This window comes from Plecotus auritus, assembly GCF_963455305.1.
Source record: "Plecotus auritus genome assembly, chromosome: 1".
NCBI lineage: Eukaryota > Metazoa > Chordata > Mammalia > Chiroptera > Vespertilionidae > Plecotus > Plecotus auritus.
The window spans coordinates 63471664-63487873 of record NC_137770.1 but is presented as its reverse complement, the minus strand read 5'-3'; the positions used below and the strand labels follow the sequence as shown (position 1 = coordinate 63487873).

Sequence of the window (16210 nt, the reverse complement as noted above, 5' to 3'; positions counted from 1 at the left end):
CCAGAATCATTCCTTGCACTTGGAGAATCTGGGGATATGTAATATACAGGCTAAGAGGTACTAGGTTTGGGAGAGGAGAACATGCATTCATTCAACACTCTGCAGTCTATGAGGTAGTAGGGGAGACAGTAGAGAATGAGTCAGATAGGATTTCTCCCTCATGGGGCTTATATTCTACTTGCTATGTAGATCCAGACTTCTTCCTGTTTTTTCCTAAGTAATCTTACTACTTAATGATGTATCTCAGATGTTAGAGAATTTATGAATTACACCAGGATTCACAAACTCAAATGCTTAAAAGGCTAAGCAGGCAATATAAATGCACAAATCAGAGTTGATTTAAGACCATAGGCATGGTTAAGTTTGGCAAATTCTGGCCTAACACAATAAAAAAAATTTTTCTTAATAGTATCTTGGGGTAAAGTCCTAAACCTGAAGACTTTATGGTCTAGATTTTTTAAAACAGAACCAATTTCAGGTGATTTTTAACAATAACAAAAAAATATATATCAAATATATAATAAACATGACTTCTCCTATCTTTAAACCTTTTCTGATGAATAACTTCACAAATTTATCCAGTCTTGTGATTTATTTTGCATTCACAAAAAAATAATTATTACAGAATTTAGTGAAAAAAATATCAAGAAATGCCTAAAATCCCTTGGTTCTAGTCTTCTTTTTCTTAACTTTCTATGTAATCTAGGACATCATAACCTTCCTAAATCTTCAAGGTTTGAGTTTAAAAGAAGATGTATATGGAAGAGCTGCATTTTGGGAAGAAGATACACAGTTATCAGTGACTTAGAAAGCAGACAATGAATGAGATGCAGAATTCACAGATATAGCTCAGAATAGAGAAGGTAAGAGAAAAACTGCGGAAAATCTCAAAGTTAAAGGAGGAATGTGACAAAACCAGCATGTCTAAGCTCAGGTGCCATAACAAAATACTATAAACTGGGTGGCTTTATCAACACAAATTTATTTTTTCATAGTCCAGAACCTAAAAATCCAAGAGCAAGGTACTAACATGGTTGATTTGGGTAAGAGCTCTCTTTCTGGCTTGTAGATGGCTGCCTTCTCACTATGTCCTCACATGGTGGTTGGTAGCGGGAGGGGTGGGGGGGGGTGAGAGCAAGGCAACAATCATCATAAGGGCCCCGCCCAGATGATCTCATTCGAATGGCCCAATCTCCAAATACCACTACATTAGGGGTTAGGACTTCAACTCAAGAATTTGGGAGCACACAAAGCACCCCATAGTATCTGCCTCTAGCCCCCAAAATTCATGTCCTTCTCACATGCAAAATACATTTCATTCTATCCTAACAGCCCCTGAAGTCCTAACTCATTCTATCCAGTATCAATTCTAATGTCTGAAGTCTCATCTAAATATCATCTACACCAGATATGGTAAGACTCAAGCTATAATTCATCCTGAGGCAAAATCCCTCTCTGGCTGTGAACCTGTGAAACCAGATAAGCTACGTGCTTTCAAAATACAATGGTGGACAGGCATTTGGATAGACATTCCCATTACAAAAGGGAGAAACTGGAAAGAAGAAATGGGTGATGGGACACAAGGAAGTCTAAAACCTAGCAATACAAATTCCTTTAGATCTTAACACGTTAAGCGCCAAGCCTGTTGTCTTCCTTTCCGTTTCCGTCCCTTTTGGCTCAACATCCCCATCTTTCAGGCGCAATGGGGTGGCAGCATCACCGGCATGACTCTGTGGGATGGCCCCACTGCTTTGGCTTTGTGGAGTCCTGCCCCCAAGGGTCTCAGCAGATGCCTAAGGCTTGTTGAAACTGAGGCAGTCACCCTGATGACCCCTGAATCGCCTTTGGGACCATTTCTCCCTCTTCCTGAAGAATAATGCAAGCTCACAGCCACATAGCTCCATCATCCCATCCTGTCAAATCCAGTAAGTCCAACAACCTTTCTTCATTTTGCACCATCTCTAGCTCCTTCAGTTCAAAGTGGCAGTGTTTCTGCTCATACAATCCCATTAATTTGTTATCAAATGGTTGTTCAGAAGTTTTCTTGTATTTTGCAATGTGGATAGGCTGAGAATTTTCAAATCTTCAAATTCTGGTTCCTTTTTCTTTATTTCCTGAAGCATTTACCTTTTATTTTTTTATTGTCTGAAGTTTTACACTGGTTCCTTTTTCTTAATTCCTTCTTTAATTCCTCTCTCTCCTTTTGCAGGCAAGAGGAACCAAGCTGCTCCATGAACACATTGCTTAGAAATCTCAGCTAATATCTAATCTCATTGTTCACAATTCTTCCTTCCACACAACACTAGAACACAGTTCAGCCAAGTTCTTTGCCATTTTAACAAGGATTTCCTTTCCTACTGTTTCCAATGACATGTTTGTTCCTCATTTCTGTCACACATCTCACCAGAATCGCCCTTAAGGTCTACATTTCAAGCATGCACTCCAAGTCTCTTCTATCCTCCTCCCATTACCCAGATATAAAGCTGCTTCCACATGTTTAGGCATTTGTTACAATAGTACCCCAGTCCTGATACAAAAATCTGTCTTAGTCAGCTTGGGTTGCCATAACAAAATATCATAGAGTGGGTTGCTTACACAGAAATTTATTTTCTCATAGTTCTAGAGACCAAGATAAAGGTGCCAGCATGGTTGGTTTCCATTGAGAGCTTTCCTTCTGGCCTGTACAGATTGCCATCTGCTCACTGTGTCTTCACATGGTGGTGGGGAGGAGAGGAGTTGAAGGGAGAAGGGGTAGGGGGGAGGAACAGACAGCAAGCTCTCTGGTGTCTTTTTTTTTTTTTTTTAATATATTTTATTGATATTTCACAGAGAGGAAGGGAGAGGGATAGAGAGCCAGAAACATCGATGAGAGAGAAACATCGATCAGCTGCCTCCTGCACACCTCCCACTGGGGATGTGCCCGCAACCACGGCACATGCCCTTGACCGGAATCGAACCCGGGACCCTTCAGTCCGCAGGCCGACGCTCTATCCACTGAGCCAAACCGGTTTCGGCAAGGTGTCTTTTTTTTATAAGGTCACAAGGGACCTACCCTCTGACCTCAGAGAAATCTATTATCTCCAAATAACATCACATTGGGGATTAGGGCTTTAACATGGATTGGGAAGGGGGGCACAATTCAGACCATAGCACAGCAGCTCAGATAGCCTGGGTAGCAGAACACACCTAGTTTCCCCAAGAGGTTGAGAGAGGAGGGCAGAGGAGAAGGAATTAAAGAAGATTCTTTGAATTGGTATAATATACCAAAGAAATGCAAATTTTGACAAGAGATTTTCTACTGGGGATCCTGATTATCTCTTCATTTCAAGATGTGGCTATATAACACTTTAAAATCTTTGAAGATATGAACAAATGAACAGAACTTTTGTAAAAAAACATTATGAAGAAGACTCAGGATTCTTCAGAGAACTTTGAAGCAATTTTAGAAAACTGATTCAGGCTAAAAACTTCATTCATTCTCTCTGAAACAGAACTTTGTGACTGTGTCCAAATAACACTGTGAAAGAAAGGTCAAAAACGTTGGGGCTGGGAGTTGGGTTGCACTGGAGAAATGAATGTGAAATGGAAAATGGCAAGGCCAAGAGAGAATCAACTACCTACAAGGCACTCTTTTTAATTCTAGACTTAAGGTTAATGGGTTTAGAATTCATTAAAATAGCCGGACGTGCAGTAGCTTGATTTCAATATACACAGTGAGGTCATTGTTTTGAAGAAGACAAGATGAGGAGGCTACGTGATGTGAAGGGTCTTTCCAATACTAAATTCTACAAGTCAAAGCAGAATGCTTTATATACCCACTAGAGGTCCGGTGCACGAATCCGTGCACCAAGGGGGGTCCCTCGGCCTGGCCTGTGCCCTCTTGCAATCTGGGACCCCTTGGGGGATGTCAGACTGTTGGTTTCCATCAGATCCCAGGCTAAGGGACAGCCCCCTGCTCCCCGTGCTTGATCGGGACAGGGAGAGACTGCGGGAGGGTTCTAGCGTGTCTGGCCCATCTAGCCCAGTCCATATCGGCTGGACCCCAGTAGCAAGCTAACCTACCGGTCAGAGCGTCTGCCCCCCCCCCCTGGTGGTCAGTGTGTGTCATAGCAACTGGTCGAACAGTCAAACGAATGGTCTGACACTTAGCATATTAGGCTTTTATTATATAGGATTTTCCTTTTCCGTCTCTGAACATACTGTGCATGTGGGATTCCCCTACATATGTATGCATTAAAGTTGGTTATTTTCTCTTGCTAATCTACCTCATGCCTATTTGATTATTAGACCAAAGAACCTTGGAGATAAAGGGAACTTTGTTCCTCCCACAGTCCACACAACCCTGGGACTGAGGAGTTCAGAACCCAAGATTAATATAGTCAGATATAACAAAATATACATGTGCAATAAAGATGAATAAAAACTGGAATGTGGGAGTAATAGGCTAGCTGCAATTTAGAGCAAGGACAACCTTTAAATTCAGTAAGCCCTTAAATTCTCTGCCTTTTCTACAAGAATGCAGCAGCAGTTTCTGGAGTGCTGCCTCTAGATGAGGATGTTCTTACATGACTAAGGGGAAAGATGCCCAGCAGTGCCAGCGTCAAGAGCTCAGAAAGGAGAAATGAAATGATTAAGCTGGCGTCATTAATTCAAAAGTACTCAGAGAGGCCACCAAGGGCTGGATTTTGGGGGAAGAGGAATAAACAAGGGCTTCAGGGAGAAAATGGTAAGAAGCAAAACAAAAAACCAGTACTAGAGAGTGTTGTAGGGAAGGAACTAGGTATCCAGTAAATAAGCCGAAGGAAGAGAGAGGGCTCTGGCTGAGGAAAAGGGTACTAGATTTATTTGAGTTCCTCAAAAAAGGAAAGAAATGAGAATTTAGATAATTTCAGGAAATTAAAGGAAGAGACAAGAGGAAAACAAACCATTGAGAAAGCAACAGGAAATAGAAAACCAGTAATACGGGTTGGCACTGAAAAAGATCTTTATAACTGAAAAAGTTCTTGTCAGGCCGAAACCGGTTTGGCTCAGTGGATAGAGCGTCGGCCTGTGGACTGAAGGGTCCCGGGTTCGATTCCGGTCAAGGGCATGTACCTTGGTTGCGGGCACATCCCCAGTAGGGGGTGTGCAGGAGGCAGCTGATTGATGTTTCTCTCTCATCGATGTTTCTAGCTCTCTATCCCTCTCCCTTCCTCTCTGTAGAAAATCAATAAAATATATTTAAAAAAAAAAAAAAAGTTCTTGTCAGTTTATTCAGTCACCAGCACAGTGCCTGGCATATAACAGACACTAAATATCTGTGCAGTGAAAGAATGTTACTGGGTTCTGTGGGTTCAGAGTTAGTCCCCCCAAACCGCCCAAAGATGTGCCTCTGTATTATGTGGATTGTTTTGAGCTAAGGACAATTTTACCTGTAGGCCAGGAGAAACTTCTACTCCTCTCTTGACTACCTGGAAGAACTTCAGTTAGGGGTCTTGCTCATAATGGGAGATCATGACAGATAACAGGAACTTCTATTTACTAAACATCTGCTTATCATCCTGCAATGATTCTTTGAAGCCTCCAAGTGACAGTATTTCATCCCTAACTCAGAATGCCTCTTTGTTTTAATCCTCACTGGAGGATATGCTTTTCATTAATTCTAGAGACAGAAGAAGGGAGAGGGAGAGAGAGAAATATCGATGTGAGAGAGAAACATCAATTAATTGCCTCCCATTTGCACCCCAACTGAGGATTGAACCCTCAACCTGGGTATGTGCCCTGACTGGGAATCCAACCCTTGACCCTTCAGTGCATGTTCTAACCTCTGAGTCACCCAGGTCACACATTTTCCTTTTCCGTCTCTGAATTTACTGTGCACGTGGAGTTCCCATACATATGTATGCATTAAAGTTGGTTATTTTCTCTTGCTAATCTGCCTCATGCCTATTTGATTATTAAACCAAAGAACCTTGGAGATAAAGGGAAGTTTGTTCCTCCCACAGTCCACACAGCCCTGGAACTGAGGACTACGGAACCCAAGATTAATACAGTAGGATATAACAAAATATAACACACAATATAAAAAGAATAAAAACTAGAATGTGTTAGTGATAGGCTAGCTACAATTTAGAGCAAGGACAACCTTTAAATTTGGTAAGCCCTTAAAATTATATGAAAAGTCTGCTTACATTTTTCTATTGAGAGGGTTCAGAGCTTTTTTTTGTGTGTGTGTGTGTTTGTGTTTGTGTGTGTGTGTGTGTGTGTGTGTGTGTGTGTGTGTGTGTGTGTGTGAATCCTCCTCACCCAAGGTTATTTTTCCCACTGATTTTAGAGAGAGTGGAAGTGAGGGAGGGAGAGGGGGAGAATGAAAGAGGGAGGGAGGGAACAAGAAAGAGAGAGAAGCATCAATGTGAAAGAGACACATGGATTGGTTGCCTCCCCCACACACCCAGACATGGCCAGGATCCAACCTGCAACCCAGGTACCTGCCTTGACAGGGAATGAACCCAAGACCCTTCGGTGGGTGTGCGGATGCTAACCACTGAATGACACCGGCCAGGGCTCAGAGTTTTTATAAGAATTTCATCTTATTTTCTGCACATTATACTATAAAATAAAATGTAAAAAAAAAAAAAAGAATTTCAATGTGATTTTATGAGCAACTGATATATTATTAGGTTAGTTATTAATTTGTGTTGAGAAAGGATTAGTGAGAATGTGATATAGAAGATACATTCTTACAATTAGCTTAAGAAGTTCAAATGACAATGAGTGCAAAACCACTCAGACAAGTTTTACATCTAGGTTATGGTTTTATGTGCATTTATATACTACCTCAATTGTTATCTTTTGGACATATCTGATTACATAATACCTGAAAGGTTCAGTCTAACACTGTTACTTTGTTGTTTTGCTTATATTGTACTCCTCCCACAAACAATATTTAGATTCATTACCTCTTCATGTTCCTAATGTTGCCTAGCAAATCATGACTACACCAAAGGCCCGTATTCACTTTAGGTTTTGCTTTTGGTTTCTTAATAAATGTTTAAGACACTGAAAAAAATGTTAAAGACACTTTCATATTGAATATATTTACTAATAGTAATCCTTTAAAGTGGAGAATATGCAAAATACACTCTTTCAAAGAAGTTGCACATTCTAATGGTAAGAACTAGACAGGCACACGTCCTACAAATTCTGTGTAAATAAAGCTCCTAAAATTTCCAACCTGAAACTCCCTAAGTGAAATTTACAAGAAACAAAAACTGAACCACTGAACACAGGCTCCTGACCACACACAGAAGCTCCCGCTGTTGGATATTGAATTTTAAAACATTATCACTTTCCTGTAATTATGAAAACAAACTTGTGAGCACATATTTGTTACTCCTCTCCCCTTTCAAGTAGGCAGAGAACTAGAAACCACTTTCGTATGTTCTTTTTAAAGTTATTTTAAATTATTACTATTACCAAAACCTCCCAGAATGGAATCAAAGGGACCCTAAGGAGAGGAAGGAACTACAGCGGAAGAAAAACAAAACAAAACGAAACAAAACAAAACACCTATCAGAGCAATAAAACTAAAGCGCAGTCCTTGAACAACGGCTGACCTTCCTGGGACCGTGTACATTTTTTCCCCTTCTTCCCGAGGAGGAAAGAGGCTAAGCAGCAGCAGTAAGAAAGGCTGGCTAGACGATAAATCTCAGAGGTCGATTAAAAATGCCCAGAAAACTATAGAGAGGCACCAAGGTCAATGTGGCATAAGGGGCTTTCTTGGGGGTTGATACTTCGAAGGCTTCTAAGGACAGGAGTGGGGGGTGGGAGGGTGGAGGGGGAAAGGTGAAAAAGTGGCTGGAAGGACAGGGAATGGAGGGGAGGGGAGGGGAGGGGAAGGGAATGGAGGGGCGGGGAGGGGAGGGGAGGGGAATGGAGGGGAGGGGAGGGGAATGGAGGGGAGGGGAGGGGAGGGGAGGGGAGCACCAGAGCAGGCCGCGGAGGCGCGGGCCGAGAGGTCGGGCCGGGTCGGGGGGAGGGAAGGAGCCGGGGCCCAGCCCCGCCCCGGGAGGCCCGCCCGCCGCCCGCCGCCCGCCGCCCGCCACTCGCCCCCCTTACCAGCCGGAGCAGGACGCCCCAGAGCAGGGCGGCCGCGGCGCAGAGCGGCGGCCGCTGCGGCCCCATCGGCGTGCTGGGCGCCCGGCGGCGCGGCGGGCGCTGCTCGGCGGGGCAGGCTCGGGGTCCCGCGGCGCTGCCTCCGAAGCCGAGCCGGACCGGGCGGGTGGCGGGGCTTGGCCCGGGCCGCCGCTGTTGCTGGGGCGGCCACTGCAGCGCCGACTTCCTTTTCCGGCCACGCCCGGAGGACGCGGAAACCCCCGCGCGGAGCACGTGGAGCCCGGAGTCCGCGCTCGCCACCCGCCCGGCTCTCCCTGTCGCCGACGGGGCTGGGCGTGTCTCCTTCCAGATGCCTGACCTGAATTCTCCCGGGCGTCCCGGAATGCAAGGGACTTTTCCAAGATCCTCCTCCTCCTAAAAGTCGCCCAGCGCTGCTGTTCCCCCGTCTCTATCCAGGTGCCCTGAGCCCCAATCTGTGGCTCACCAGCACTCCTGGCCACCAACACATACAGATTCCAAGTCCGTGCACTTTCTCCAGAACCGCTGCGGCCACCCTCTCCAGGACACTATCCTGTCTCCTCCAAACTGGTCTGTTTCCATCCCCGACAGCCCATTATCTAAATAGCAGCCCTTTTCAAAAGAGGTCTCTTTAAAAGTATAAGTCAGCTCATGTCACTCCGTATCACACTGGGAACGCAATCAAAGCTCTATACAAAGTTTACATAATATAGTCCCTGCCTTCTTTGATCCCATATTCACTCCGCTTCCGCGTTTGCCACTGGGATGCCTTTGGTTCTTTGGCCTTTGCACTGGTAGTCCTCCCTGTTGAGATGCTCTCTCAATACCTGGCGCATTGGGATGCACTTGCCAACTGGTGTCACCTCCCCAGAGGGAACGTCCTGACAAGCGGCAGTGAGGTAGCCACCCACTCACTTTCATATCTGATTTAATTCTCTACATAGTATTTTCACTCTCATATTCTCTTGATTATTTATTTGTTCATTTATGTCACCTCCCAATGAATAGCAAGAAGTGTCTTTGCAAAAAAAAAAAAAAAAAAAGGTGCCTTTGCATTCTTCACTGCTATATCTCTTACACCTACACATTTGGCATAAAGTAGGTCCTCAAATATTTGTTGGATGACTATTCAATACCAAACACTGAATAGGATGCTCTCCCTGCTATCCCATAGCTCAGTTTAGTGAGGGACACAGATTTGTGAGCAAACAGTTCAGGGTGAATCGTGACTTTTGTTTTTTGTTTGCATGAGATGCTTTGGGAGTATCAAAGGAACCTATAAAAGGGGTGCCAGGAAAAATTCCAACTTAAGCTGAGCCTAGATGGATGAGTTAATTTTAGCCAGGCAATGGGCAGGGGAAGGGGGAAGACTTTCAGAAAGAGTGTCAAAGCCAAAGGTGACAGTGGAAGAACTGCAAAACTTGAGCTTGGCTGAAGTTATGAGTGGTGAATGATGAGGTGAGAGAAGAAGGCAGAGACCAAATCAGAAAGATTGGATGGTTTGCTTGGGACTTTAGACTTCACCCATTTGATGGTGAAGAGTAAATGAATAGTAAGTAGAGCATGACAAACCATTTCGGTTTTCCAAGGTTCTCGGGGTAGCAGGTGAAGTGGCAGATGTTCTGAAAAGGCAAAGTAGAAGGAAGCCCAGAGACCTGTTATACAACTACTAGTGAATTTCATGCACTGGGGGGGGGGGGGGGGGGGGGCCCTCAGCCCAGCCTGCACCCTCTCCAATCGGGGACCCCTTGGGGGATGTCCGACCGCCGGTTGCAATCTGGGACTGCTGGCTTCTAACCGCTCACCTGCCTGCCTGCCTGATTGCCCCTAACTGCCTCTGCCTGCCTGCCTGATCGCCCCTAACTGCCTTCCCCTGCCAGCCTGATCTTGCCCCCAACTGCCCTCCCCTGCCGGCCTGATCTCGCCCCCAAGTGCCCTCCCCTGCCAGCCTGGTTGCCCCCAACTGCCCTCCCCTGCAGGCCTGATTGCCCCTAACTGCCTCTGTCTGCCTCATTGCCCCTAACTGCCCTCCCCTGCCGGCCTGATCTCGCTCCCAGATGAAGCCTTTTTCAGCAGGAGGAGATGCTTTTGGCAGACAAAAACACATAATCACTATATCTGGATAGCCAGCCATATGCACTATACTACCAAATCGGTCATGCAAAAATTGAACCGCTTCCTTACACCTTACACCAAATAGCTGTTGCCCTTAAAACCCCTCCTTAGCCCCCACCTTAGGTTCTGCCTTCGCAGTTCACCCAGATTAGGTTCTGATTGGTCGGTTTCTATGCCAGTCAGCATCAAAAGCTCCGCCTCCTAGGCAGCCATTGGCTCTTGGCACTTAACCCAGATTTGGTTCTGATTGGTCGGTTTCTATGATAGTCAGCATCTCTGGGCCTATCTCTGTGCCTGATCAAAGAGGTGGGGTTGATCAGCAGGCCCCCAGGAAGCCTGGAGAGAAACAGAGGCGCAGCTGCTGGTGAAGCTGGGAGAGAAAGAGAGAGGCAACGGTTGATCAACAGCTGCCATGGAGGCTGGGGATCAGACACTGCCTCTCTCTCTGCAGGCCTCTCTCTGGGCCTGATCCGCAGCCCCCTCGGCAGTCAGTGCTGGGTCACTGTGCTGGCACGGACTGCAGTCAATGCTGGGTTTCCATGGCAATCCAGCACTGACTTCCAGTGTTTGGTCGAGCCTTGGTCATTATGGACCCCGGTTCTTTATATATATAGACTAGAGGCCCAGTGCATGAAAATTCATGCACTGGAGTGGGGGTCCCTCAGCCTGGCCTGCCGCTCTCACAGTCCGGGAGCCCTCAGGGGCGGGAGGCGACCTGGAGATCAGGGGAAGGCGACGCCCCATCACACCTCTGCTGCTGCCACTGCTGGCAGTTCAAGCCTCAGCCGGCCCTGGTTACCTGTGCCTTGGGCTGGCCCTGGCAGCTGGGCAGCCACCATCTGAGGCTTGCCTGCGCCTTGGGCCGGCCCTGGGTGGCTTGGGGGCTGACAGGACTGGGGGACTCCAGAGGCAGGTGCAAGGAGTGGCCAGGCCCACTTGGGGGCGGGGCCAGGCCTTGCTGTAGCCTGCCGCCCCAGCGGGGCTGAGGGGACTGTGCGCCGCCATCTTGTGGCTGTGGTCGCCACCATCTTTGAGGGCGGGGCAGTCAATTAGCATATTCCCTCCTTATTGGCTGTGGGTGCCACCATCTTTGAGGGCAGGGCAGTCAATTAGCATATTCCCTCCTTATTGGTTGTGGGAGCTGCCATCTTTGCAATGGCATGAGGGTCAATTAGCATATTCCCTCTTTATTAGATAGGATCGTAACCTAACCCAGGCCAGGCATTGTGAGGGCCTGAACTGAGACAGTGGCAGAAGAAATGGGGAGGAAGAGATGGATCTGAAAGATTTGTAGCAGAATTTTGTAACTGAGGGGACTTAGAGATGGAGGAGAGGAGGGATGAGTCCCAGGATCCTGCCCTAGGCCATCTTTTGAGATGATCACCACAGGAGATGAGGGTGGCAATGGAATGGGTGAGGGAGGGGAAATACTTTTGGATGTGAGTTTGAAATGTTTGTGGGATCTGGCCAGATCTCAGTTCTCCTGTCTGTCAATCCTAGTCTTTTTTCACTTCCATGTTCCCCTTTTGTAAAATGGCTGGATGACTTCATTTCTAAATATCCACTTCTAATGGTGGTGGCCCTTAACCTAGTGAATCTACAAGTTGGCTCCGAGGCTTTCTGAAATCTGTTCTTTCTACTTTTATGCACATTTTTCCTTCTTGTGTTATACACTAGTTCCTTGTGCATGTTCTTTACCTGCTTTAGTTTTCTCAGCTGAAAAGGTGGATAGCAATACCTGTTCTGCCTGTCTCACATGATTATCATAAAAATTACATAATCTGTAGTTTGGGTAAAATTACTCTGAAAAAATTTTTTTAATTTAAAAGGAGGCTGAGGGGAGAAAAAGGAAAAGGAGGAGAAGAAAAATAGAAGGCTGTGTTATTGCTGTAGTCCAAAGTATAAGCACTGTTTGCCATAATTCTTCTGCCAGAATGGTTTCTCCTTGGTCAAAGTCCAAGGATGAAGTGAAGGAAAATAGGAGGGTTAATGGAAGATTAAAAGATTCTTTTTTTAAAATATATTTTATTGATTTTTACACAGAGGAAGGGAGAGGGATAGAGAGCCAGAAACATCGATGAGAGAGAAACATCGATCAGCTGCCTCCTGCACACCTCCCACTGGGGATGTGCCCGCAACCAAGGTACATGCCCTTGACCGGAATCGAACCTGGGACCCCTCAGTCCGCAGGCTGACGATCTATCCACTGAGCCAAACCCGTTAGGGCAAAAGATTCTTGATTAATGACTTTACTAATGGGCTAATAGGCTGTTAAAGTTTATTTGGAGTATACCTCTGCTATGCATGAATTTCCCTGCAAGTATTAGGTAGGATAAAGAGTACCTGGATAATTTAAGTCAATGTATATTGTAGGAAGAGGCCAGGAAATTTTGGCTCCATTTTACAAAAGAGCAAACTGCTAGGTTGGCAGTAAAAGAAGGGGAGCTAAAACCCAATCCCCTGCTCCACCACACTACATCATTCATACGGCACGGTGTTTTTTACTCGGGGGACACTGATGAAATGTTGGTCATGAGCCCCAAAGACTTTCTTGGACACTCCAGAGAATTACTTTAGTATAGAGTAGCGATTTTCAGTCTTGATTGTTTATGAGAATCATATAGAAGAGCTTTAAAGGATAATGATTGCTGTAGTCCAAAGTATAAGCACTGTTTGCCATAATGCCTGGGTCCTCCTTTCCCCATGCAGGTCCTACATTTAATTGGTCTGGTTGTAGCTTGTGTATTATAGTTTTAAAAGGCCCCTCAGGTAATTCTAATATGCAACCAAGATTGAGAAACTTTGGCTTAGTCAGTGATTCTTTATAAATTATTTTTTTTATTTTCCAATTAATTATTTTCAGGTATATAACATAGTGATTAGACATTTATATAATTTATGAACTGACTATATTTGACTATATTCCCTATGCGTACTTTACATCTTCATGGCTGTTTTTATAACTGGCAAATTGTACATCTTAATCGCTTCCCCTTTTCCATCCATTCCCTCCCACCCCCTTCCCATCTGGCAACCACCAATTTGTTCTCTGAACCTATTTGTTTGTTTCTATTTTGTTTGTTCATTTATTTTGCTTTTTAGATTCCACATTAAGTGAAATCTCATGGTATTTGTCTTTCTAGTCAGTGATCCTAGAGTGTGGTTTCTGGACCAAGCAGTATCAATAGTACTGGGAACTCTGAGAAATGCAAATTCCTACAGACTTACTAAATTAGAAACTCTGGGAACAGGGCCTAGTATTCTGGGTTTTAATAACCCCTCTAAGAAATTCTGATGCATGTTAAAATTTGAGAATTATTGGTTTAGAGCAACATTGCTTAACTGTGGTTGCATATTAGAATCATCTGCAAACTTAAAATAAAAAACAAACCTTATGCTGCAATACTAGTCAAACTGAAAGGACAAATAGACAAATCCATAATTATAGTTAAAGATTTCAGCACTTCTCTCTCAATAATTGAAAACACAAGTAGTTAAAAAATTAATAAGGATACAGAAGACTTGATCACACCATCAACCAACTTCACCTAACTGGCATTCTTAGGATACTCCATCCAACAACTGTGTAGTACACAGTATCTTCACGTGTATGCAGGAGCTTTGCCAAAATAAACCATTTGGCCATAAAACAAGTCTCATTAATTTTTAAGGTTTGTATGTTCTTTGACTACAGCAGAATTAAATTAGAAACCAATAACTGAAAGATAGCTCGAAGATCCTCAAATAATTAGAAACTAAACACATTTCTAAAACTCATGGACTGAAGAAGGAGTCACAGGGAATTGAGAATATATTTTGAATTGAATGAAAATGCAAATGTGACAAATCAAATGTTGTGGGATGCAGCTAAGGCTTTTTAAAAAAGTGCTTACAGAGATATTTGTAGCATTTAAAATAGAAAGGTATAAACACTTACAATCAGTGACCTAAGCTTCTACCTTAAGAAACCAGAAAAGAGCTAATTAAATCCAAAAGTCAGCAGAAGAAAGGAAATGAAAATATCTTAGTAGAAATAAAAAAAATAGGAAACAAAAAAGCAATAGAGAAAATTTGTGAAACCAAAAGCCTGGCTTTTTAAGACGATTGGTAGATTTTGGAAACTCTAGACAAATTGATTAAAGGAAAAAGAGAGAAAATACAAATTACCAATGTCAGGAACAAGAGAGGGAATATTACTAAAGGTCCTCAAGACGTTAAAATAACAGCAAGTGCCCAGCCAGTGTAGCTCAGTGGTTGAGCATCAACCTATGAACCAGGAGATCATAGTTCGATTTCTGGTCAGGGCACATGCCGGGGTTATGGGCTCAATGCAGCCAATCAGTGATTCTCTCTCATCTTTGATATTTATATTGCTCTCTCTCCCTTTTCCTTCCTCTCTGAAATCAATAAAAATATATTTAATAAAATAAAATAAAATAACAGCAAGATTTTATGCCCAAACCTTATCACCAAGAAATTCTGATTTATTTGGTCTGGTGTAGACCCAGACATCAGTATATTTTGAAAGTTCCCTTGGTGATTCTACTGGGCAGCCAGGGTAGAAATGACTAATGTAGAGAAATCAACTCCTTATTACTATTAAATGCAAAGAATTTATAGGAGTTTCCAGTCAAGGATGCTGTGGGCCAGATCTTATTCCTTCTTTCTTCTCTTCTCTAAAAGTGGGGGAAAAACTATCCCACCAGTTTCGTTTAGTGGTTGTGTTTGTTGGGGTTGAGTTCATGTGTTGGTATCTATCTCTGAACACAACTTTTAGAAGGCAATGTGCTTATCATTCTTTTTCTAAACAGCTCTATTGAGATAAAATTGACATGTAAGCACTGTATGTGTTTAAAGAACAAATTGCTACTTTGATGCATATACATTTTGAAATGCTCACCACAATCAAGCTAATGAATATATTCATCATCTCCACATAGTTACCATTTTCTTTTGTGTATGTGTGGTGAGAAGACTTAATTTTAGATCTATCCTCTTAGCACATTTCAAGTGTACAGTACAGTACTGTTAACTATAGTCCCCATGCTGTATATGAAATCTCAAGAACGTATTCATTTTGCATAAGTGAAATTTTGTACCCTTTGACCCAATATCACCACATTTCTCCCTGTCCCTTCAGCCCCTGGCAACCACCACTTTACTCTCTGCGTCTATGAGTTTGACTATTTGGAATCACAAAAAGGTTAGATCAGGCAGTATTTGTCTTTCTGAGTCTGATTTTTTTCACTTAGCATAATGTCCTCCAGGTTAATCCATGTTTTTGCAAATGGCAAGATTTCCTTCCTTTCTAAGATTAAATAATAGTCCACTAAATATCTATATACAGGGTGTCCCAAAAATGTATACGCACTTTGAACGATTATAAACTCAGTGTTTATTAACACACAATTCATTTTCAAAGAACCTACAGAAATGAGTAATTTTTTGTCAATGCCTGTTTTCAAACTGATGACTGTTCTGGTCCAGGCACGGCTGATAATGGGCAGCAATGGAATCTCAAACATCAAGAATAATTTTATTCAGTATTTGTGCTCCTTCAATTCATCGATTATTGCCAGTTTTGTACCGTAAACTTTATATTTATGTATTCCTTTAAAAAAAAGTCTAGTAGTACCTTAGGATAAATTTTCTTTGTTCAAAGCTTAGTCTGGTTTCACCCATTATTAAACTTGAAAAGGAGTGAAAATTAAGAGAGTTATCAGCTGTTAAAATGTTCTCTTTTTGAGAATATATATAGTTTTATCGATTCATCCATGGACAGACATTTGGGTAGCTTCTGTGTCTTGGCTATTGTAGACAGTGCTGCAATAAATATGGGAGTGCAGATATCTCTTTGAAATCTTGATTTCAATTATTTTTTAAAAAAATATATCTTATTGATTTTTTACAGAGAGGAACGGAGAGGGATAGAGAGTTAGAAACATCGATCAGCTGCCTCCTGCACACTCTCTACTGGGGATGT

At 43.4% G+C, this 16210-nt stretch overlaps 1 protein-coding gene across 5 annotated transcripts in view; it reads right to left on the bottom strand.

Moving 5' to 3' along the window:
* Positions 1-8404, bottom strand: part of SPPL2A (signal peptide peptidase like 2A) — a 53737-nt gene extending 45333 nt beyond the window's left edge. For 3 of the 5 annotated variants that reach the window (XM_080648103.1, XM_080648104.1, XM_080648101.1), the window contains exon 1: positions 8098-8314. In XM_080648103.1, the coding sequence (XP_080504229.1) occupies positions 8098-8163 (66 nt within the window). In that variant the 5' untranslated portion in view covers positions 8164-8314. Of the gene's footprint in view, positions 1-8097 lie in introns of all 5 variants that reach the window. The other 2 variants (XM_080648102.1, XM_080648100.1) reach the window with 2 other exon arrangements.
* Positions 8405-16210: the final 7806 nt, after the last annotated feature.